Genomic DNA, 24,015 nt, shown 5'->3' with positions numbered 1-24,015 from the left:
CTACTTAATTTCTCGCTGAAATAAGCAACATATTTACCTTCTTGAATTAGCACACCTCGAATTCCAATCCAACTAGCATCACATTCTAGTTCAAAGGTCTTACCAAAATCAAAGAGTTAGAGCAATGGAGCATGGGTGAGCTTCTCTTTCAACAAGTTGAATGCTTGTTATTGTGCAGGTTCCCATTTGAAAACTACTCATTTCTTTATTAACTCATTTAATGGAGCAGCAATGGTGCTGAAATCCAACACAAATCACCGATAGAAACCCGCAAGACCATGAAAGCTTCTCACTTGTGTAACAGTCTCAAGAATTGGCCAGCTCTTTATGGCTTCGATTTTTGCTTCATCCACCTCTATTCCCTGTGAAGTAACAATATAGCTAAGAAAAGAGACTCGATCCATGCAAAAGGTGTACTTTTTGAGGTTACTGAACAAACATGCATCTCTCAAAACATTAAAAACAGCATGTAATTGATCAAAGTATTGTTCTTGTATCTTGCTGTAAATCAAGATATCATCAAAATATACCACCACAAATCTTCCAATAAAAATACGTAAAACTTCGTTTATCAATCGCATGAAAGTATTAGGTGCATTAGTCAACCCAAAAAGCATTATTAACCACTCATACAAACCAAACTTAGTTTTAAAAGCGGTTCTCCATTCATCTCCAAGTTTCATCCTAACTTGGTAGTATCCACTTCACAAGTCAATTTTAGTGAAAATCAGAGAACCACTCAATTCATCAAGCATATCATCTAACCTAAGATATAGGTTGACGATATTTTATAGTAATATTATTGATGGTTTTACAATCAACACACATACGCAAACTACCGTCTTTCTTATGAACCAAAAGAACAAGAACAGTACAAGGACTAAGGCTTTCTCGTACGTACCTGCGATTCAATAGATCTTGGACTTGTCGCTGAATTTCCTTAGTCTCTTCCGGGTTAGTCCTATATGTAGCACGGTTTGGCAAAGTTGCTCCAGGAATCAAATCAATTGGATGCTCAATCCCTCGAATAGGTGGTAATCCCGAGGGTACCTCAGCTGGAAATACATCCACAAACTCTTGCAAAAGATTAGCAACAGTATGAGGCAAATAGCTAGATATATTCTCTAGTAAAATTAAGGCATCTTTGCATATCAAAGTATAGTATGATAGCTCATTAGCATAAAATTTCAGCAATGTTAGATTTAGTAGCAAGCATAACACACCCTTTCAGTCTAATTCTATTGGATGTTGTTGCTTTCTCCATTTTAGGTGGAAAAACTTTTTCCGCTACTTGCTGATTTTCATATTCATTCTCAAACTCTTTTCTCTTATCTTCAACTATCTCTTGTTCACATTTCACAATTTCAGTAAGAGTTAAAAGTAGAAAAATTATTTTCTATCATTTATGCATAAGAGTATACTTATTACTTCTACCATAATGTGTTGCATCAGTATCAAACTCCCATAGTTGTTCTAGCAAAAGTGAGCATGCTTGCATAAGAACTACTTCAAAATCAGCACAATCATAGTATGGAGCAATAGAAAAAATGCACCCTAGCTGTTTACATTAACTTCACCTTACCGCTATTGTTGAACCACTGAATGTGGTATCAATGAGGATGTGTTCTTGTCGGCAAGGAAAGTTTCTTGATCAAATCTGAACTTACCAAATTGTTGTAGCTTCTTCCATCAATAATGACTCGAACACGGAAATCCTTGACTATGAGGAACATCTGAAATAAATTGTGGTGTTGTAACTGTTTCGCTTGCTCCATTTGAGTACTTAACACTCGTTGCACAATGAGTATCCTATAATTCTCCGTAGTAGCTGCACTCAATTCTTCCTCATTATCGATATCTGTCTCATGTTCGTCCTCATCACCTGTATGGTTAGTTGCAAGTGCATATTCATCCTCAACATCACTAGCACTTACATACCCACCATCTTCTATTACAATGTACGCTTGCTGACTTAGGGCAATCATTCATGACATGGCCCATTCCCTTGCATCAATGTCATATAATCCCGGTCGATCGGCCTGTAGAAGCAATTGAAGAAGAGCTCTTGGCTGGACCCTACACACTTGCAGATTTGCTTACCTCGAGAGCGTGTGACGGTGTTGAAGGGACTGCTGATCGCGTCCAACTCGAGAAGGGGGCAGCAGACCATGTAGCTGAATGTGAGGCTGTTTTGACTTATCCCGGTGTCGATTTTGATGTAATCGAGCTTTCAAAATTGTTCATTGGACTCTGTTGTCGTCCTTGCAATTCTTTTTCTGCTAGACATACAAGTTGGAATAATCTAAGAACACTATTGTATTCTTTGTAATCAACTATGTCCTGTATTTCACGCCTTAACCCTCCATAAAAGCGGGCCATTACCGCATCTTCATCCTCAATAATATCACAACACAACATACTAATTTGAAGCTCCTAATAATATTCTTCTACGGATCTATCACCTTGGTTTAAGCGCTGCAATTTCTTACACAAATCACGTTTAAAAGAGGGTGGAACAAATCTATTACGCATAGCAACCTTTAAAGCATTCCATGCAGTAGGCGCTAATCCATCGATGCATACTCTATTTCACCAGATAATTGCAAATTCTTTAAACTCACTAGTGGCTTACCTAACTCTATGTACTTCAGGAACTAAATGAGCATTAAACTTCTATTCAACCGTCATCTCACGCAAAAGATGGTATGGTAAACTTAACCTTAGTAAATGGATCATCATTAACACGTAGGTTATGTTGCTGAAAATTATTACCTCTCATACCTTGACAGTTGAAGTTTAATCGGTCCCGTTGTCGGGCATCAAATGTGTCTTGTTCTTGCCTCAAAATTTCATCATATGCAAGCTTCTTATCGAAGTCATCAGTAATAGCTTGTCGATGATCATGCAACACCATTGTGAGTTCTTTCCTCAAAACATACTCATGTACATCTGATGCTTCTCCTGCCATAGTTAGTAGAAAACAAGATACAACAAAAACTTATTATCCCTATTGACTACTAGGTGGTGGGGATTGAAGTGGAATCACACACTCTCAAGCGTCTTACCACACTCTTGCAAGTGTTCTTACCAATCATATCAATTAGCACAACCGGTGGCTGGTTCGTGATACCTTATCAGGTGCGAGTGAAGTAGTTGCAAGGGGAGAAACCGTTTTGATTGAGAGAAGATGTAGCGTGGACAGAAAATATTTAGTAGCAAGGAATAACAATAATTGAAATCAGATTAACAAAGGTAAATAAAAGTCCACAGTACTCATCACAGTTACTGGCCCTAACACGTTCCTAGAACTAGCTCAAGCAAGCCAAAAACTATAGCAGACACAAGCACAATGGAACAAAATTCGTATTACAAACTGATTCTCTTTTTTCTTAATTCTCTCTCTTTTTGTTACACTCTTTGCTCTTTTTTTTGCACTCTTTGCTTCTTGCTTGTTTTTTTTTTTGCGAATGTGATACAAACTCAAAACTCTTCTACTGCCTTTTCTAAGACCAGTGAGGTACGTGGGTCACAAACTTTTTCTGGAGAGAAGGGGGTATAAAGGTAATAAAAAGATACTCTCTCTCTCTCTCTCTAAACTTTGGCTACCTTTATTTCGGCTATGGTGGTCGGATCCGTGAACGTGGACGATTCCGACTAGGTGGTTGGATCCGAGAAAGTGGACAAATCTGGCTAGGTGGTCGGACCCGAGTGGGTGGTCAGAGTACCTGGTCGAACCCCGAGTGAGTGGTCGGAGTGACTGGTCAAGACCTCGAGTGGGTGATCGGAGTGACTGGTCGAAACCCCGAGTGGGTGGTCGGATCAACTGGTCGGGACCCCGAGCTGGGACACAAACTCAGATATAGCAGACTAGGGCAAACGGAGTAACTCGACGACTAAATTAGCAAAGACTCGACGCTAGAAACTAGAACACGATGACTCGACCAACAATAAAGACACCGACGATGGACTCAAACTAAACAGCGCAAAAAACTGAAAACAAAATTGCGAAAGGCACAAAGTGGTTTGGACGGCGAAAAACTAAGATCTAAATCTTTTTTTGGTGCACTTTTCTGAACTCTAGGTAATGGAACATAACGAAACAAAAGGGATAACTGAGATTACCTAACGGGCAACTGAAGCTCTGATACCACTTGATGCGTATTTGCACAATCTTCTGAAGGTAATATAATAAGTCGATTGGTGGAGTTTCGACGTTGATGATCCGAAGGCTCCGAACAGAACAGATCGAGAACCCTCGCAACCACTATACCACTACTCCATGGTTATCAACCGTGCCAAGACGCGGTTGATCTCGCCAAGAAGGCTTTTCTTGCAAGCGAATCAAGAACATAAGTAAGAACAGGTAGATGCAATCTGAATATTGCTAATTACCAATGAAGTACTCAAGTTGGGGTTCCACAAACCAAACAAGCAGCAAAGCTATATAAAATAGAATAATCTAAGCAAAATCCGAGCCTAAACTACAACGGCTACTGTGTATATATGGGGGGGACGTGAGGAGATCGACCTAGGGTTGTGCAGCCGTGGAAAGAGGCGTGGACATCTTGGATTCCGACCCCGACATGATTACAAGACCTGACAGGGTCCAAAACAGTGACATAGCAACTTATTCCTTTGACTCTGACTATACTATAAGGAATATTTGGTCGATCATAGATCCACTAGAAAGGGTTCATCATAAGCTTTTCAGCAAGTCCAAGAAATGCCTCAATTGGACTCTGTATGCGAGAATTATGCCCATTTTATTGATGTGATGTCTTGAGACTCGACCACGATCACGACTTCGTCCACGATCACGACCACGAATGGAGCTTAACTTTGAGTCTGAGTAGACTTGTGTTTTAAGGGACGAAGTCCAGATAAGGTTGTGAAAGGTTGTGGTGCTTCTCCCATATTCCTAAGCAATAAAACATCACAAGATTCAGTAGCAACTATCCAAGAAAGTATGAAACAGCAAGGAATGAGTTCACCTGGTGGTTTAATTATTGTGCACGTTCTCTTGTAATTGAACTTTGTATGATTTGAGGAATATTAGTATTATTGATTGTATCTGAATGAGCCATGGGCTCATCAACTCCTAGCTCATCGGTAATGCTTACACCACCTAGGACATCACAAACTAGAGTGCGATAAATGATCAACATGGCCGAGTTAAGTTGATGAGTTAGGCAAATTATTTTGAGCCGCCATTTGCTAGTAATGTTGGTACCATGCAATAAGGAAGTTTGCATATTAATTCATCGGCAATGTTTTCATCTAATGAGTTTATGCAACGAGTTACACCGATGAACAATATATATGGCCAACATAATATTAGTGATTTAAATACTTATGGTGGGCCATCTAGACCAGAGGTTGTATCACTATATTCACTTAACTTGGCCACATATTCTGCTAGTGATCATGGCTGAGTAGTTGAATCAGTAAATACGCAAGTGCCTAATACATATGCCTTAGTTATGAGTTATAGCCGAGTTGCTAAGAATTTGGCGAGCGTACATACACCTTCATACCACGCTGCAACCTATGATGTGCCTTGTACATTACCATAGGATTACGGTATTCCATACAGGTCATTGCTGGAAGTAAATTTTAGAGCTCCTTTGCAAAATACTACATATATGCAGCCCCAAAGTTATGAAACACCACGGTTATGTGCTGCACTTAATGCCTCCATTTCGGTTTCATATTGTAGCCGAATAAACGAAAAATCAGCAAACATGTATGGATCTACATGCAACATTGTTGCATATAATTCACCTTCATGCATATCTTATTCAGCTATTGGGCTGGAGCAAGATGAAGGAAACTCTAGCTGCAATAGTGTTACGAGAACGGTGCATACAGCCGAACGTATGCCTATCTTGAACGGTGCTAAAATAGTGAATTCGGCCGGGGGACAATTTTATGTGACGAACCGTCCAAACAGTATTCTAATTAGTCATTAAGTCAATCATTTCTTAATCATGACTCTCATGACTAATCGAAATACCATCCCGGTAGTCTCGACATATGTTTTGTACCTAAGACCGGAACACATGCCTTTCTAACGTTTAACGTCATAACACAGCTTAATAAAGAGCGAGTAATTAACATTAGATTACAAGTTCTTAAGCATTTACCAAGTTAATACAATTTACAACAAAAGAGAGCTAGAAGAGATAACAACCGACTCAACTCATAACCAATAAAAGAAACTATGTAGTGGAAGACTAAAGACTATACAACAAAAGAAGGATGGAACCATATGCCCTTAGACACCATCACAAAAGCACGACCTTCGAGTAGCTACCTACTCATGCCCGTCACCACCCTCGGTAGATATGAAGTAGCCAAAGACCATCCTCCTCGCCGGTAGCACCTGAAATAGTTGCGTGAGTACGAAGGTACTCACAGGACTTAATCAATAATGACACTTATAAATAGCCTACTCCAAGGATTATGCATTTGGATGTTAGCAAAGATGCGATCACATAGTTAAGTAAATTTCATATGTGAAATTAAATTTGACGTAAACATATGTGAGCATCTATATTTGACCAAAGTAACATACTAGCCCATAAATAACAACTGAACATAATGTAAAAGGAACCATATGACTAATATATGTAAAGCACATCTCAAACCTTCAACTACATTAATCTACACTCGTAACTCTACGACTGTTGTAAATGGACAAAAGCATACTCATGACCGAGATCGTGGCATTTCAAAATATTTTTACACCCTGCAGGGGATACAACTTTACCCACAAGACTCGAGGATTATACGGCTTGCACAACCACACATGTCCATACAAGGGGTACTCATGGCAACCTTTCCTACTAAGCCCGAATTGTGCATAGCTCGGTGTGGAACCCACTTTGGTTAACTCACGGAGCAACCACAAGTGTCTCTACAAGCCCGCCCGCTCACACCGTCGATGTTCAAGCCCAAATGATCACAGCTACAGAGGTATTCGACTTGTCTTACTATTAGATCAACATGTGGTAAGTATAGTAAGTGCTAAAACCAACTGCAATAATAATTCATGCTTAAGCGACGCAAGCGATCTACGGTATTCGGGTTCCTCTCCCGACCTACCCAGGAGAACTCTACATCCAGGCAAGAGAAACACCCCTAACACCACCCACATCTTGTCTCATCCTCACCACTCATCCAACCAACACCGTCCACCCATCATTGTGATCATTGTGCAGGTAATTAAAGCCTATGCTCATGAACGATGAAATATTTCATCACTTGACTTCTACCGAGGACCTAAGCACTTGCTAAGCATCACAAATAATATTTTTTAAGTTAGACAACATCATATTAAACCTAGGCTATAAGGATACGGATCAAAAATTATTCATGAGAGGAGAATCCGTGCATCACTATAGGTTCTACCCATCATAAACCCGACATTGACTCAAACGCATGCATAATGTATATAAAGCTTATTTATCACATTAGATGCTTGCCTTGCTACTCAGGTGACCACCTAATGCTACCCGCGCAACACTGACAGAAATCGGGGAGATTGGCGTCACCTTCAACTGTGCCCGCGTCACGCGCCGGTTCTTCGCTTACTAAAGAAGAACGCATGCAATGATGAGCATGAATGAAGTGCAACAATGTATGCTACAATACGCATAACAACATGCTAAAAGTGTAATATATTTGAAGAAATAACAAACTTCACGATTTAACAATGTTGGAGAAGTACAAGAGGTCGGAGACTCCAAGCAATTCTCCAGACTCTCCGAGTTGCAGAGTCTCCAGACAATTATCCTGGCTCTCCGAACTGCAGAGTCTCCGGATAATTCTCTGGACTCTCCGGGGTTCTGCAAAGAACATGTTGTTCCGGTGTCTCCGGACTTATCTCCAGACTCTCTGGAGTTCTGCAGAGAACGTGTTCATGTTGTTTTGTCGAATCGACTTGCATGTTGAAACTATGCTACATAGACATGCATATACACTATACAAAGGGTTCTAGACTCAAATTGCACCCTAAACCCTATAGATTTCCGAGTACAAAATAATGGGGTTTTTCCCTAGAAAGTCCGGACTGTCCGAATTTTTATCTGGAGTATCCGTATTTCTGCAGAGAGCAACCCGAGGGGAAAACTTGACCAATTTGATTTGCGAGCCTCTCCAAACCAAAGAGAACTATGTTTGAGATAGTTTATAGAGTTTAGAATTCACTCACCAACCTAGCAACTCGATTTCTAACTCAAATCTCACCAAAATCCCTCTAATTCACTTCAAAGCTCAAGAACACGCCAACTTCACAACCTTAGCTCCAAATTCGGGGTTCATCCAACCAAAACATGCATATATGCCATGGGAGCCTAAGAGACTCACCCAAAATGCTTTTCCAAACTTGGGGACCATCGGGGAAAGGTGGAAAAACTCGGGAAGAGAAAACCCCGTTGTTGAAATTTCAGTGAGGAAGGGTGACGAACTTGAGTTGCCAAACCTTCAAATCTTCATGCATGCGAACAAGAGTTAGATGGATGGGAAGCTAAAGAGGAGAGGAATGCAGTGGTATAACATGCATACCTCGAATCCTTGTTCATTAGTGGGATTTTTGGGGAGAAGGAGAGAGTTTTTGAGAGAGGGAGAGGGGTTGCTGCCTTGGCTGGTTGGAAAAGAGAGGAGCACGGGTGAAGGAGGGAGAGAGAGAGAGGGAGTGGGCTGCTGCCTAAGTGGAGAGGAGAGAGTGGTTGGTCCAGTCCGATGGGGCCCATGTGCTAGAGAAAGAAGTCTATTTTAACTGCAAATTTTATTCCTTTCTCTCCCGATTTTCTTTCTCTCATCCATTTGAATCAAAACGAAGTGCTCCAGTGTTCAAAAATAAAATTACACAAAATTAAGTATAATACTTAAGAAGTGTGATTCTGCTTAATTACGTGATTACGAATTTGGGAAGTGACAAACCTCCCCCCCCCTTAAAAGAATCTCATCCCAAGATTCAGTACGAGTTGGGGAAGAGTACGATGAATCTAGGAACCTCGTGACTTGCGCAGTAACGAAAAGATTCAGGGAATATCAATATCCCATGCTGTGAGGAACAATACTAAAGTAGCACTCACAAGTGGGAGAAGAACTCAGGATAATCGGCACGAAGCCGATCTTCAAGTTCCCACATCGTTTCATCTTCGGAGTGATTACTCCATTGAACCTTGAGGAAGTTAATTGCTTGATGTCATATCTTCTATTCGGCTTCATCAAGAATGCGAATTGGATACTCACAATAAGAAAGATCTATTTGCAATTCATGATTTGCCACCTCAATGACTTCTATCGAGACTCGAAGACGTTTTTTCAATTGTGAGACATGAAAGATGTTGTGCATGGCGGAGAGAGATGGAGGTAGCTCCAGTAGGTAAGCCACCTCACCACGCCGGCCAATAATCCAAAAAGGTCAACATAACGAGGCGCTAACTTTCCCTTCATCTGAAAACGTTGCGTTCCTCTGAGAGGAGAGACCTTAAGATCGACAAAATCTCCAATCTTGAACTCTAGCTCACGCCGACGACGGTTAGCATAGCTCTTCTGACAAGACTGAGCTATGAGCAGATGTTGGCGAATGGTTAAGATATGTTCTTCTGCCTCTTTGACCAAATCCGGGCCTAGAAAATCTCTTTCATCAGACTTGGACCAATTCAACAGCGTTCAACATCTTCGGCCGTATAGAGCTTCAAATGGTGATATTTCAATGCTTGCTTGATAAATGTTATTGTAGGAGAATTCTGCAAATGGCAAGCAAATTTCCCACTTCTTGCCATACGTGAGAACACAAGCCCGTAACCTATCTTCTAAGATCTTATTCACCCTCTCGTTTGTCCATCGGTCTAAGGGTGGTATATGGTGTTGTGGAAGAGCTCAACTCCTATTGCCTCTTGAAGGCTCCTCTAGAAATGAGAAGTGAACTGAGTGCCTCGATCAGAGATGATTTTCTTTAGAATTCCATGAAGGCATACAATCCTAGTGAGGTACAACTCCACATATTACTTGACTGAATACGTGGTCTTGACAGGAAGGAAATGAGTGGACTTTATCAATCGGTTCACAATGACCCAAATTGAGTCATAGCCTTTAGAAGTCTTCAGCAATATGGTAATGAAATCTATACCGATTTCCTCCTATTTCCAGGAGGAAATAGGTAAAGGCTGGAGTGTACCTATCGGCTTGAGGTGCTTGGCCTTCACCCTTTGGTAGACATCACACTCAACAACATATCGAGTGATTTCTCGCTTCATGTGAGTCCACCAAAATCGGGGTTTGAGGTCTTGGTACATTTTCGTGCTCCCCGGATGAATGGATAGTAATGAGTCATGAGCTTCATCAAGAATCTTCTTCCTCAAAGCCTCGACCTTTGGGACAACTCGCTGGTTTCCAAACCACAGAACACCTTGTTCATCTTCAGAGAAACATGTGGCCTTGCCTACTTTCATCTTGTCTCGGATTTGGGCCATGCCCTTATCACCCTTCTGAGCTTCCTTAATTTCATCCAGGAGGGAGGATTTAATCTTCAAACTTGCATGAAATCTGTTCGGAGCCTTCAGAATTCATCACAAAGTGTAGCATTTTTGGACGAAACCATAAGGCAATTGCACTAAGCCTTACGGCTCAAGGCATCAACGACAACGTTCACCTTACCCAGGTGATAGTGGAACTCCAAATCACAGTCCTTGATCAACTTGAGCCATCTCCTTTGCCTCATGTTGAACTCGGCTTGGGTAAAAATATACTTGAGCCTCTTGTGGTTAGTATAAATGTTGCACATATTTTCGAAGAGATAGTGATGCCAAATATTCAGGGCGTGCATTACTGTTGCAAGTTCTAAATCATGTGTGGGATAATTTTCCTCATGTGGCTTCAATTGGCATAAGGCGTAGGCGACTACGTGTCCTTCTTGCATGAGAATACAACCGAGTCCAAAGCGAGAGGCATCACAATAGACATTGAAGCTCTTGTGAATGTCCAGTTGTGCTAGAACTGATGTTGTGGTGAGATGAGACTTCAAAGTCTGGAAAGCCGCTTCACACTCCTCGGACCATTCGAACTTGACATTCTTCTTCAACAATTCGGTCATGGGCTTGGCGATCTTGGAGAAATTCTCTATGAATCGCAGTAATAACCCGCAAGTCTGAGAATCCGGATGTCAGTAACACTTTTGGGCTACACCTAATTGAGCACATCTTGTACCTTGCATAGATTTTATGGTCTGGAAGACGACCAAGAACAACTTGAAGGTGCTTAGAATGCTCTTTTTCAGTCTTGGAGTAGATGAGAATATCATCAATGCAAACCACAACAAACTTGTCAAGTTCCTCCATGAAGACCATATTCATCAGATACATGAAGAATAACAGTGCATTAGTCAAGCTGAAGGACATAACAGTGAACTCATAAAGCCCATAACGGGTAGAGAAAGCCGTCTTTAGAATATCCACCGGTCGGACCTTTATTTGGTGATAGCCCAATATCAAGTCAATCTTGGAAAAGACCTGGGCACCAGTCAATTGATCGAACAAAATATCAATCCAAGGAAATGGATACTTGTTCTTGATCGTAACCGCATTCAAAGGACGGTAATCAACACACATCTGCAAAGTACCATCTTTCTTCTTGACATCCCCATGGTGAGGAGCTCGAACGAATGAAACCCTTTGCAAGCAATTCCGAATTTGCTTCTTCAATTCCGCTAACTCATTGGGTGGCATCCGATAAGACCTCTTTAAGATCGGGGTCATACCAGGCAATAACTCAATGGAGAACTCCAATGTTCGGTCGGGTAGCATTCCTGGCAGTTCTTCTGTGAAGACATTAGGAAATTCACAGACGACTGGAGTATCTAGGAGGTCCACAGTTATGACAACCTTCAAGACATAAAGGCAAGGATCAACGTCCTTAAGCTTCAAATGAATCTGGGCGTTGGATAGACCAACAAGGGTGACAGTCCATTGAGCACAATCAATGGCATCCTTATTCTTGGTGAGCCAATTCATTTCCAAAATGATATCTATCCCTTTGGATTCCATTACCAATAGATTTGCACCGAAGGTTACCTCATTAATAATAACCAACGCTTTGGTCACACACTGATTAACAAGAATGTTGGCTCCGGGTGCGTCTATGAGATAAGGTGTAGAGGTGGCGCTAACTTTCTGCTTGTGATGCCGAGTATAACTTTTCATTATGAATGAGTGAGAAGCTCCAGAATAAAAAAGAACAATTGCAGGAATGACGACAAAATTAAAATTCACAAGCAGCGTACCTATCAACACATTCTCACCCTCTTAAGATTCTTCAGCGGTGGTGTAGCGTACTCGGCCAAGCTTGGGGGACATGCAAAGCATGGGAGGCTTGTGGAGCGGGTTGGACGAACTGTGAAGGCCTTGGAGCAGTTACCACGGCTTCGGGCTTTAGGTAAGGGCAATCCCGCATATAATGCCCAACATGCCCACAGTTATAGCATGGGCCGCCAGGTCCACCAGTCACACTCTCTTGCGAACCGGTGGGTCTTGGAAGTTGTCCTTACGGAGCAGAGAAGGATGGACGCCACACCATCCACATCGGCTGTGGAGTAGTCGAGGCCGACACGTGAGATGAAGGAGATTGACTCTCCGTCAGTGCACGTTGAGAACTCCCACCCATGGAAGGCGACGAGACCCTCTTGCGCTTCTCCTCCTCCTGGTGGTTCTTCAACTTAAACACCACCATGAGAGAGGATCTCACTAGCTTATTGAAATTGATGAACTCATGCGCAGATAGCCGGTCTTGCATCTTGGAGTTGAGGCCGTTCACAAAGCGGTATTGCTTCCGCTCATCGGTGTTGACCTCATCCTGAGCATACTGTGCAAGGTGATTGAACACATGCACATACTGCATCACCAATCTATCTCCTTGCTTAAGGTCTATAAACTCCCGCCTCTTGATCTCCATAAGACCCTTAGGAATATGAAAGTCACATAATGCCCAGTGGAACTCCGCCCAAGACCCGGTGATTGGCGGGATGCATGGCCAGAAAGTTAGACCACCACACGCCCGTCGCACCCTGAAGATGATGGGCAGTGAAGAGCGCCTTCTCATGGTCCTGCATCGAAGGAAAACGAGCTTCTGCTCGATCGTCCGAAGCTAGTAGTCGGCACCCAGAGGACCCTCAGCCCGCATGAAGGTGGGCAGTTGTGTTCGTAGAAAGTCCGAGAAGTTATCTCGGTACGCGGCCCCACCTCCTCCTTGAGGGGCCGTGTTACGCACTAGGGATTCAAGGAGAGCCATCTACGCTTAATGGTTTTGCTCGATCTGCATGAGCACGTCCGCCATACTCGACGGTGGAGGCGGCGGAGGGTTATTTTCATTGGAACCCTCGGGAAGATCACCTAGGCTTTGACGGGTTCTCATCCTGTTACAACGATAAGATAATGAATGCGTGAAAGATCAACCTCCCACATAGCAAATTCTCACCAGTTGGATCCAAACATGTGATGCATACCAAGGCATCATATATTAAGGAATATGCATGTTCAAAGGTATGGTGCAAAATAACAACAGAATATGAAAGCATGCTCGACCCTTACCTACACGATTCTTTCTCGAGTTCATCTCTCTCCACAATCATTCGAATCACATACATCACCCTTCACACGAAAAGAATAAGCATTTGTGCGAATGGTGCTTGTGCAACTCACCGCACAAGCGACGTTTCACACGCAGTTGCCCATGAAGGTGACATGCCCTAGAGGCAATCATAGAGATGATTGTATCATACGTCTATGTTCATGTACTTCTAAATAATGTGTTATTCCAGTAATGACTATCATTTACTTTGATTGGCAAGTATGTGACTTGTTCATGAAACTCTTTATTTATATCATGATGTTATTTTTAGTCGATCCCTAGTCGCATATCATTATGATGATATATAAGACCAACACATGTATTGATTGATGATCATGTTTCATAGATCATAGGTATAGAGATACCAGATCAATAATGTGGTCATTTATATTGGAGAACATAATGTTGGATAGACCCACCTTGAGATAATGCTAGGATTGTTATTATGATGTGCCATCAGTTGTTATCTCAAATGATGTACCTGTAGGATCCATAGACCTAAGATCGTCATTGATTCCCAGAATGTGCAGTGACATACTTCGGGCTGCCAAACGCTATTCCGTAACTGAGTAGTCATAAAGGTAGTTTTCAGGTTTTTCATGAAACATGCTGTGGGGTGTGAGCGATCAAGATGGAATTTTCCCCTGTTTGATAACAGGAGAGATATCTCTGGGCCCCTCGAGTTAGTTGGATTTAGAAAGTGCATGGCCATGCCAATATGATTAATAATCATGATGAATCCACTACTTGATCAAGTGAATGGTCGAGTTATCACAAGGGTGACACATATCTCACCTTGAGCTTGACTGGTATCGTGAGGCGAAGAGATCGGTGCATGTGTATACCAAGGTTCAGTCGATATGATCTTTTATGTATACTCGAGAGTCAACATGTTTTGCTAGGGACTGCTATTGATTTCAGTTTGGAAATGGTTTCTGAGTCGTAGTCGTTTGTACATGAACCTAACAGATCACACACTTAATGGGTTGGAACAAAACATGTGATTTGGATTCATATATGGGTTTGATTGGATTGTGATCCATAAGGTGTTAAGAGTCCTAAAGGGCTTCCAACATAGAAAACCATTAGTGAGCCCTATATAAGGAGAGGCGTGGGGTGGGGCATGGATAGGTTGAGCCACTCAAAAACCCTAGCCGCAGCTTTCCACATGATCTCCCAAAACCCAAGCCGTGCATGAGGTGCTAACACATCGGCGCTCGGTGTATCAGCCTGGTACGTGTGGATACCGTAGAGGTGCTGCTGTTATTGTGGCACTAATCTTCTCAGCTAGTTGATCGCAACGTGTTTGGGACTGGTCACCGGATGTGACGCTGGTCGACAGATCTGCTCGTCTGGTCGCGAAGTACAATGCGACCACTCGGATCTGATCAGATAGCACATCACGATCACTCAGAACTGGTCTAGGCCGCGATAGACCTGATCGGGAGCTGATCGAGGAGCATGGCCATCTGTTCGGAGTTTGTCAAGCATGACCGCCTGTGCGGGGCTAGTCGTGGATCTGATCGAGAAGCTGTTCAAGGAGTTTGACGCACACGATGTTGGATCGGCCTACTCCAACTCTTCTTCTGCTGCACTACGCGTCGAGTGGTAACAATCTATGATCTCCTACTAGCATGGATTTCTGGGTGATTGCGGTAGAAATTTTTTGTTTTAGGCTAATGTAGCCTTCCCGTTCCCCAATAGCCCACGTATTCACTTCTCGTACCATCGCCTTACGAGACACCCCATGTAATCGTCACATGGGTAGACGACCATATCTACCATCATATAATGGATGTTCATGCATTATTCCTAACGTGTTCACTTCTCGTACCATCACCGTATGGGACACACCGGGCCCCTACCTCGCACTGGTTGAGCCCCCGATATTTTTCAATATTAGAATGCATCAATGCAACATGATCAGCAAATGCATCATACTAGGAAATGACACAATACATAAATAAACAATCTAAGTACATCAACCAAGCATACGTTACACTTAGGGGTATAGTATAGCAAGTTTATACATATTAATCATGAGGAGGCATAAAGGAAACTTTAGTAGGTTGCTTAGTGAGTTTGACACTCTTACTAACCTACGTCTTAAGCATGTTTAGACTACTTCATTAAACCAGGCTCTGATACCACGCCGTGAGGAACCGTTCAAGCAGTATTCCAATTAGTCATTAAGTCAATCATTTCTATAATCACAATACTCATGACTAATCTGAATACCATCCCGGTAGTCCCATGTAAGGAACCGTCCAGATAGTATTCTAATTAATCACTAAGTCGATCATTTGCATAATCGCGACTACAATGATTAATCAGAATACCACCCTAGCAGTCCGTGTTTTGTGCCTAAGATCGGAACACATAAATCTCCAACATATAGCATCACAACACAGTTTAAAAAAGAGCGAGTAATTGAATTTATATTACAAGTTCTTAAGTATTTACCAAGTTATTACAATTTACAACAAAAGAGAGCTAGGAGGAGTTAAAAACTGACTCAGCTCCTAACCAACAAAAGAAACTATACAGCGGAAGACTAAAGACTATAAAAAAAGAAGAATAGAGCCATATGTCCTTAGACTCCATCACAAAAGCACGACCTCCGAGTAGTTGCATACTCCATCCCACCACCACCCTCGGTGGGCGTGAAGTAGCCAAAGACTTACTCCTCCTTGTCGGTAGCACCTGAAATAGCAGCATAAGTACGAAGATACTCACAAGACTTAATCCATAATGGGCACTTATAAATAGCCCGAATCCAAGGATTATGCATTGGGATGTTAGCAAGAATATGGCCATATGGTTAAGTAAATTTATATGTGAAAGCAAATTTGATATAAACATATGTGAGCATCTATATTTGATCAAAGTAACAAACTAGCATATAAACATCAACTGAACAGAAAGTAAAAGTAACCATAGGAATAATATCTGTAAAGCACCATCTCAACCCATCAACCACCTCAATCAACATTCGTAACTATACGACTGTTGCAAATGGACAGAAGAATGTTCATGACTGAGAGCGTGGTATTTCAAAATATTTGTTATACCATGCAGAGGGGTACAACTTTACCCACAAGACTTAAGGACCGTACGACTTGCACAACCATACATGTCGATATAAGGGGGTACTCATGTCAACCTTTCCTAATAAACCCCAACCATTTGAATCATGTATCGCTCGGTGCGGAGCCCACTTTGATTAACTCTCAGAGCAACCACAAGTGTCTCTAAAAGTCCATCCGCTCACACCATCGATGTTCAAGCTCAAATGATCATAGCTAAAGAGGTATTCGACTTGTCTTACCATTAGATCGATATGTGGTAAGTACGGTAAATGCTAGAACCAACTGCAATAACGATTGGTGCTTAAGCAACATAAGCGGTTCACGGTGTCCAAGTTCTTCTCCTGGCCTACCCAGGGGAACTCCACATTCGGGTAGGAGAAACACCCATAACATTGCCCACATCTTGTCTCATCCACATCACTTATCCAACCAGCATCATCAACCCATCATTGTGATCATTGTACAAGTAATTAAAGCATACGCTCGTGAACGATAAAACATTTCACCGCTCGATTTCTACCGAGGACCTAAGCACTTGCTAAGCATCACGAATAACATTTTAAGTTAGCCAACATCATATTAAACCTAGGCTACAAGGATACGGATCAACAATTATTTATAACAAGAGAATTAGTGAATCAATATAGGTTCTACCCATCATAAACCGGACATCGACTCAAACGCATACATAACGTACATAAAGCATATTTATAACATTAGACACATATGATCTAAATTAATGGGAGAAGTATGCTTAGATACTTACCTTGTTGCTCTGGGGTTTACCTTATGCTACCCGCGTAATACTCGCAAAACTCGGGTAGATTGGCGTCATCTTCAACCACGCCCACGTCACGCGTCGGTTCTTCGCTCACTAAAGAAGAACACATGCAATGATGAGCATGAATGAAGTACAACAATATATGCTACAATATGCATAACACAGTGCTAAAAGTGTAAGACATGCAAAAAAACTTCACGATTTAACAACGTCAGAGAAGTACAGGAGGCTAGAGACTCCGAGCAATTCTTCGAACTCCCCGGGTTGTGGAGTCTCCGGATAATTATCCAGACTCTCTGAACTGCGGAGTCTCCTGATGATTCTTCAGACTCTCCGGGGTTCTACCAAGAACGTGTTGTTCCGGAGTCTCCGGACTTTTCTCCAGACTCTCCAGTGTTCGTTTCATCGATTGAATTGACCTGCATGTTGAATCTATACTACAAAGACATGTATATACACTATACAAAGGGTTCTAAACTCAAATTGCACCCTAAACCCTAACAATTTCCGAGTACAAAATAATGGGGGTTTTTTCCCTGGGATGTCTGGACTATCCGAACTTTTATCCGAAGTATCCAGATTTCTGCAGAGAGCAATCCGAGGAGAAAACTTGACCAATTTAATTTGCGAGCCTCTCCAAACTAAAGGGAAATATGTTTGAGATAGTTTATAGAGTTTAGAATTCACTCACTAGCCTACCAAATTGATTTCTAAATCAAATCTCACCAAAATCCCTCTAATTAACTTCAAAGCTCAAGAACACGCCAACTTCACAACCTTAGCTCCAAATTCGGGGTTCATCCAACCAAAATGTGCATCTATACCATGCGAGCCTAGGATACTCAACCAAGATGTTTTATCGAGCTTGGGGACCATCGGGGAAAGGTGGCAAAGCTCAGGAAGAGAAAACTCCGATGCTGAAATTTCAGTGAGGAAAGGTCATGAATTTGAGTTGCCAAATATTCAAATCTTCATGCATGCGAACAAGAGTTAGATGGATGGGAAGCTAAAAAGGAAAGGAAATCAGTGAAATAACATACATACCTCGAATCCTTATTCTTGGGTGAGATTTTGGGGGAGAAGGAGAGAGTGCTTGAGAGAGGGAGAGGGGCTGCTGCCTTTGCCGGTTGTAAAAGAGAGGAGCACGGGTGAGGGAGGGAGAGAGAGAGAGAGAGAGAGAGAGGGAAGAGTGGTTGGCTCTGGTGGGGCCCACGTGCTCGAGAAATAAGTCTGTTTTAACTGCGAATTCTATTCTTTTCTCTTCCGATTTTCTAGCTCTCATCCATTTGACTCAAAACGAAGTGATCCAACGTCCAAAAATGAAATTACACAAAATTAAGCATAATGCTTAAGAAATATGATTATACTTAATTACGTGATTACGGATTTAGGATGTGACATTTTATATGAGAAAAAGGAGTTTGAGCTTCATCATATAAAGATCCAAATTCAAGCGCAAAATACAGAGGTCTATGCTTGATGAAGTATCTGAAGGAGATCATAGCGCGATTGAAGCAGAATTGCAAGAAAAGCGGAAGAGGCTGCTTTCGTGCTATCGAAAAACAAAGCAAGACGTCGTTAAGATAAATGAGTTTTCATCCATCGATACCATGCTACAAGAGGTACGATCTGCAAGTACATTATCTATTTTCCAATCTAATTCTATAGTTTCAATAGATAGATCTATTAGTGATATTATGTTTAATGATTCTGGAAGATTGGGTAAAGAAGGTAATGTAAATAAAAAACCAAGTTCGGGTACAAATATCGAAAAGCCGATTACTATTGCATACAAACAGTCGGTTAGCGAAAAGGGAAAGATGTCAGTAACTACTAAGAAAAAAGAAGAGTTGTTGGTTGCTAAGCATAATAAAAGGGAATTGTCGATTATAATAATCAAACAACACTTTGGTTCGGTTTCAAAGCCTAGTGTTACGCAACAAGACATAATAGCTGAGCACGATAATAGTTTGTATACTAGCTTGAGCAAAGTCATAACAACAGCTACAGCCGAACAGAGGAATAGTTCGGATGTTTCTAAAAGTAAAAAAGAAATACCCTTGCTGCTTGAAGTCAAATCGTGTATAGAGTATAGAGGTGTTTATAAACAAATTTTAATAGTGTGTTTCAAGGGGAATTTGAAATAGAACTTGATAAGATAATATCCATATGCAGAAGACCATACTCTAATAATGATAATGCAGTCTCGTACCCTTGAGGATTTGAAGTACTAAAGCTTGCAAAATTCACGAGTAAGGATGATAAAATCACTGTGGAGTTTGTCGGCCAAGTTATTTCACCATGTGAGGCCAGCAACAGCGATATATTAAAATTATAATTATTTCCATCATCTTTGCCAGGCATTGTATTTGTATGGGTTACTTTACTTATTCTAAACTCGGTCTACACTTGGTTACGAATGAGGCATAAGTTTTGTGATTATTTCGGATTTAGAGATACAAGGTCAAGGCTGAAGGAATTTAAAGATACCAATATTCGTGTGATGGAAGATAGTTCTAAGATATTGAGTCAGGATCAATTGGCTAATGAAAGACGATTGAAGTTTGTTGAATGTCCAAAGATGCAAGAAGGTACTCGTTCATTTCCCGTCGATATGATCAAACTTGAGAGTAAAAGTGTCCTAGTTCGGCCATCTCATACTAAGTCTACAAAAGACAGGGGCTTGTTTATTAGAGAGGAACATCCGAGGCCTTCAGGAGAGAATGAGGATCTTTTGGGAAAGGTGCAAATTGAAAATACTCTTGAAGGTCGTAAGTCAATATCAACACCAATTTCGAGGGGGAGGGGGGCACAAGAGTGCTAAGCTGAAGAAGTCAAAATAATAAAAAAACCAAAGGTTGATAGACGGAAAGTTAATAATAACAAGAACCATGACATCAACAGGATTAAAAGGCCAAATACTACATTCAAGGAGTTTCTAACTAAGTATGAGAACAAAAGACCGACAAGGTAAGTGCTAGTCCATTTAATTTCAAACGACCGAGGTCATCATCAAAGCAAGAATTTGGCGGTCAGTGTTATCAACAAAAGAGTGCCAATGAAGAGGTTGTTTCCGTCATACAGGCTGACAATGCCCATGCCTTGGAGATATCATCCAACTGCATTTCCTCCTACCCGACATGGGGTTTCAACGGTATGTGGATGTCACCACCTCAAATGTATTCTACTTCTTTTCATTCGGGATGGGCGTCACTAAGGAGACCCGTGTTTGACAAGTCATCATATCCTAACAATTACCGTTTTGATTGAAGAAATTGGCCTGGTAATAAACGAGAGGATAAAGTGGTTAAGAAAGTGTATTGCGTCAAGGATAGTGGCAATTCTGATGGGCAATTAGATTTAGTTGGAAATGAGGAAAGACTGATTGATGTTGCTACAAGGTCGGTTATTATGTGAGGCAAAGGAGTTAAAGGATATACGATCAATATAATTGTTGCCTATTCAAAGGAGGAGTTGGCTGATTTAAAGGAATGTAAACAGCCAGTTACTGTTGTTATCCTGATTGCTAGTGATGATAACAAAACAATGGCAAGAGCTAGTCACAAGAATGTTGATGATGTCCGGACTAGTATACGGGTTGAATGGAGAGGCAATGATACTGTGAGTTCGGCCAGGAACAATGCAAAAGTATCAGGTATGCTGCATTTAAAAGAAAGTTGGATGCACATGAAAAGGGAATAGAAGTGTCTATATTGCCTTATATGAAGCGAAAACCAAGATGGTGTTCACTCAGTTTATCATATTCACAGAAGGGAAGGTTGCCTCCACAGAAGGGAAGGTTGTCGTAGCAACCTTACACACAAAGGTTGAAAGAGAGGAATATGATTTGGGTCCCTAAAGTTAGCAAAAAGGTTGAAATTAATATTCAAACATCAATTATTGAAACTACCCAAAAGATAAAGCCCAAGTTGACATCCAAACAACTTCAGGACAAACGTGAGGATGAAAAAGCTGATCAAGTTATAACCCATCAGCAATGACCTCGTTAGTGACGGGTTTTTATGATTAGTTATCAGTGACGTATTCGAAGTGATGGGTGCATAACTCATTACCTATGACGATTATCATCCGTCATTTATGATATTCTTTCATACAGTAGATATCTCTTAAAAAACTAATTTCAACGAGTTTCCTAATCTACTAGAATTCGATACCCCTACTTTAATTTTTTTTAAAAAATACTTCGGGAGCCTCTCGTCGTGGCCAAATTTCTGCAGGAAAGGATGGACGGTTACATGTAGCTCCATCGCCTGTTGACATTTTCAAAGAGAACCCGGATTTGCAGAACCGAACGTGTTTTACTGTTTGATTTGAAGGGAAACCAAATTTCTAGGGGACCATTCCATGCCATCGAAAAAACTTCCGTTACCCTATATGCCACTGAAAGTTTTGAAGTTTCTTGTATGCCACGATTTTATCTTCCTTCCCTTCCCTGTTACTCCGTCAGCTTCTCCCGTCAAAAACATTGTTCGTGGTGGTATTGTTCATATGGCACAACACCTTCTATTCCTCTGAAAAAATAGTGATCTTATATTTCTTTTAAAATTCTAGAACTTTTTATACGTATTTTATAGTCTATGTGTAACTTATTTTAATTAGATTCACTCAAAAATACTGTGTAAAATTTAAAATAAAATTATCCAAATAATACTACTTTTATAACTTTTAATAATTATTAGTGCCTTAAATAAAATCTTAAAAATATGGTAAAATTCACTAATATTTTTTTATATAATGAATTAATTTTTAAAATTATTTCTAGATCTAGGTTATGTGATAAAAAAAGTGAGTTCATTTGTAATGCTCTATTTATAAGAATTTTATATGCAATAAATATAAATAGAGCATTACAAATAAGCTCATTTTTTACCATATAATCTAGGTCTGAGAATAATTTTAGAAAATTAGTCCATTATATAAGAATAATATTAGTGAATTTTATCAGATTTTTGGGATTTTATTTGAGACCTTAACAATTGTTAGAAGTTATAAAAGAAGTTTTTTAAAAAATTTTAGTTTAAATTCTACATAGACTTTTTGATGAATCCAATTACAATACGTTGCATATAGACTATAAAACACAAAAAAATTATAATTTTTAGAGAAATAGAAAACCACTATTTTTTATGAACAAAAGATGCTGCGCCACGGTACCACCGCGAACAGTTTTTTTTTACGGGAGAAGCTGACGGAGTGGGCAGGGAAGTAAAGGAAGATAAAATCATGGCATACAAGGAACTTCAAAAAATTTAGTGACATACAAGAAAACGGAAGTTTTTTTTATGGCATTCAAGGAATTGTCCCAATTTCTAGAAGGCAAGGGAGAGAATTCTATTCAAGCATACATTAAGCTCGTAGCAAAAGCACATCTAAAGATTTTTCTTTAATCAGATTCAATCAACCACATCTGAATCACATGAAATGTTCCCGCCAATATCTCTCCCTGTAGCATGGTTAGCTCCCTCTCAGATTCTCAGACGACCAGTTCCGGACCACATGCAGACGCCGCCGCTTCTCCCCTCCTTTGTCTTCCCAAAAACATCAGACAAAGCAGGGCGAATCGAAGCGGTCGTACCGGCGCCATGGCCTGGGCGTCGGCAGCGTCGAAGAAACATAGCTGGAAATCGAAAGGAATCGATGGAAGAGAGACCCAGACATCTTAATCCCCGTGTAGCTGAATTCATGGCTGTCTTGCTCTTTACAATTTGCCTGGTTCCTCGTCAATGGAGGCCCAGTAGCCGCCGGAGCTCCCGCGTGGCTGAGTCGTCCACGCCTGGCACCGCCGCGTCGCCGGCCGTCCTCGAGGAGAACCGCGGCAGAGGTAGCGCCTGCGGCGACGGCGACATGGCCGCGAACGCCGGCCCCGCGTACGCGTCCGCGACCGCCACCTTGACCCGGACCTCCCTCGGCGTGAAGGCCCGCCTGTCGCGCCGCGCGCCCTGGCTCTGGCCCGGAGCCGTCTTGCCGGCGGTGCGCAGCGGCCGCCTCGCGTGGTCGCGGGCGCGGGCGAGGCAGTCGTGCGGGCGGAGCACCTCTGTTCCCATGGCGCCGACGCGAGGTGTACGTACGTAGGACGGCAGGAGGGGGGCTTCGGCGAAGCGTGGCGGCTTCCACCCCCTCTCCCGGCGTTATTGGTTGCTTCTACATGCTGCCCCCGTACGTTCCTCCGTGGATTTAAAGGCGGGTGGCCTCTCGCGGTTGCCGCGTTGGAGCAAGGTAACGGACGAAGGCTCGGAGACGCAGGGGAGGGGCTGGCGCCGGGGAGCGCGCACGCGCACCACTCGTTTTTTTTTCCCGCGTTTCACGGTGGCAATCGAGCAGAGCCCGCGGGGAACGTGGAGCGGCAGAGCGAACAGGCCTGCCTGCCTCTCACGACGACGGGCGCGCGGGCCGCGAGCGGTGCGGCGGCCCATGCCGGTAGTGCGTGGCCTCTCTCGCCCGGTACGCAGCCGCGGCCGCGGCGAAGCCAGCCCAGTAGCTGCTGCGCTCGGC

General features: G+C 41.9%; 1 protein-coding gene across 1 annotated transcript; it reads right to left on the bottom strand.

Annotated features, from left to right (window-relative positions):
* Positions 1-22,729: 22,729 nt before the first annotated feature.
* On the bottom strand, positions 22,730-23,715 carry LOC133885099 (uncharacterized). The gene has a single exon (XM_062324736.1). It carries the CDS (start codon positions 23,565-23,567, stop codon positions 23,244-23,246), a length of 324 nt encoding a protein of 107 aa, XP_062180720.1. The 5' UTR covers positions 23,568-23,715; the 3' UTR covers positions 22,730-23,243.
* Positions 23,716-24,015: the final 300 nt, after the last annotated feature.

The sequence above is a fragment of the Phragmites australis genome, chromosome 11 (genome assembly GCF_958298935.1).
Source record: "Phragmites australis chromosome 11, lpPhrAust1.1, whole genome shotgun sequence".
Lineage (NCBI taxonomy): Eukaryota > Viridiplantae > Streptophyta > Magnoliopsida > Poales > Poaceae > Phragmites > Phragmites australis.
This window is presented reverse-complemented; position numbering and strand designations above follow the sequence as displayed.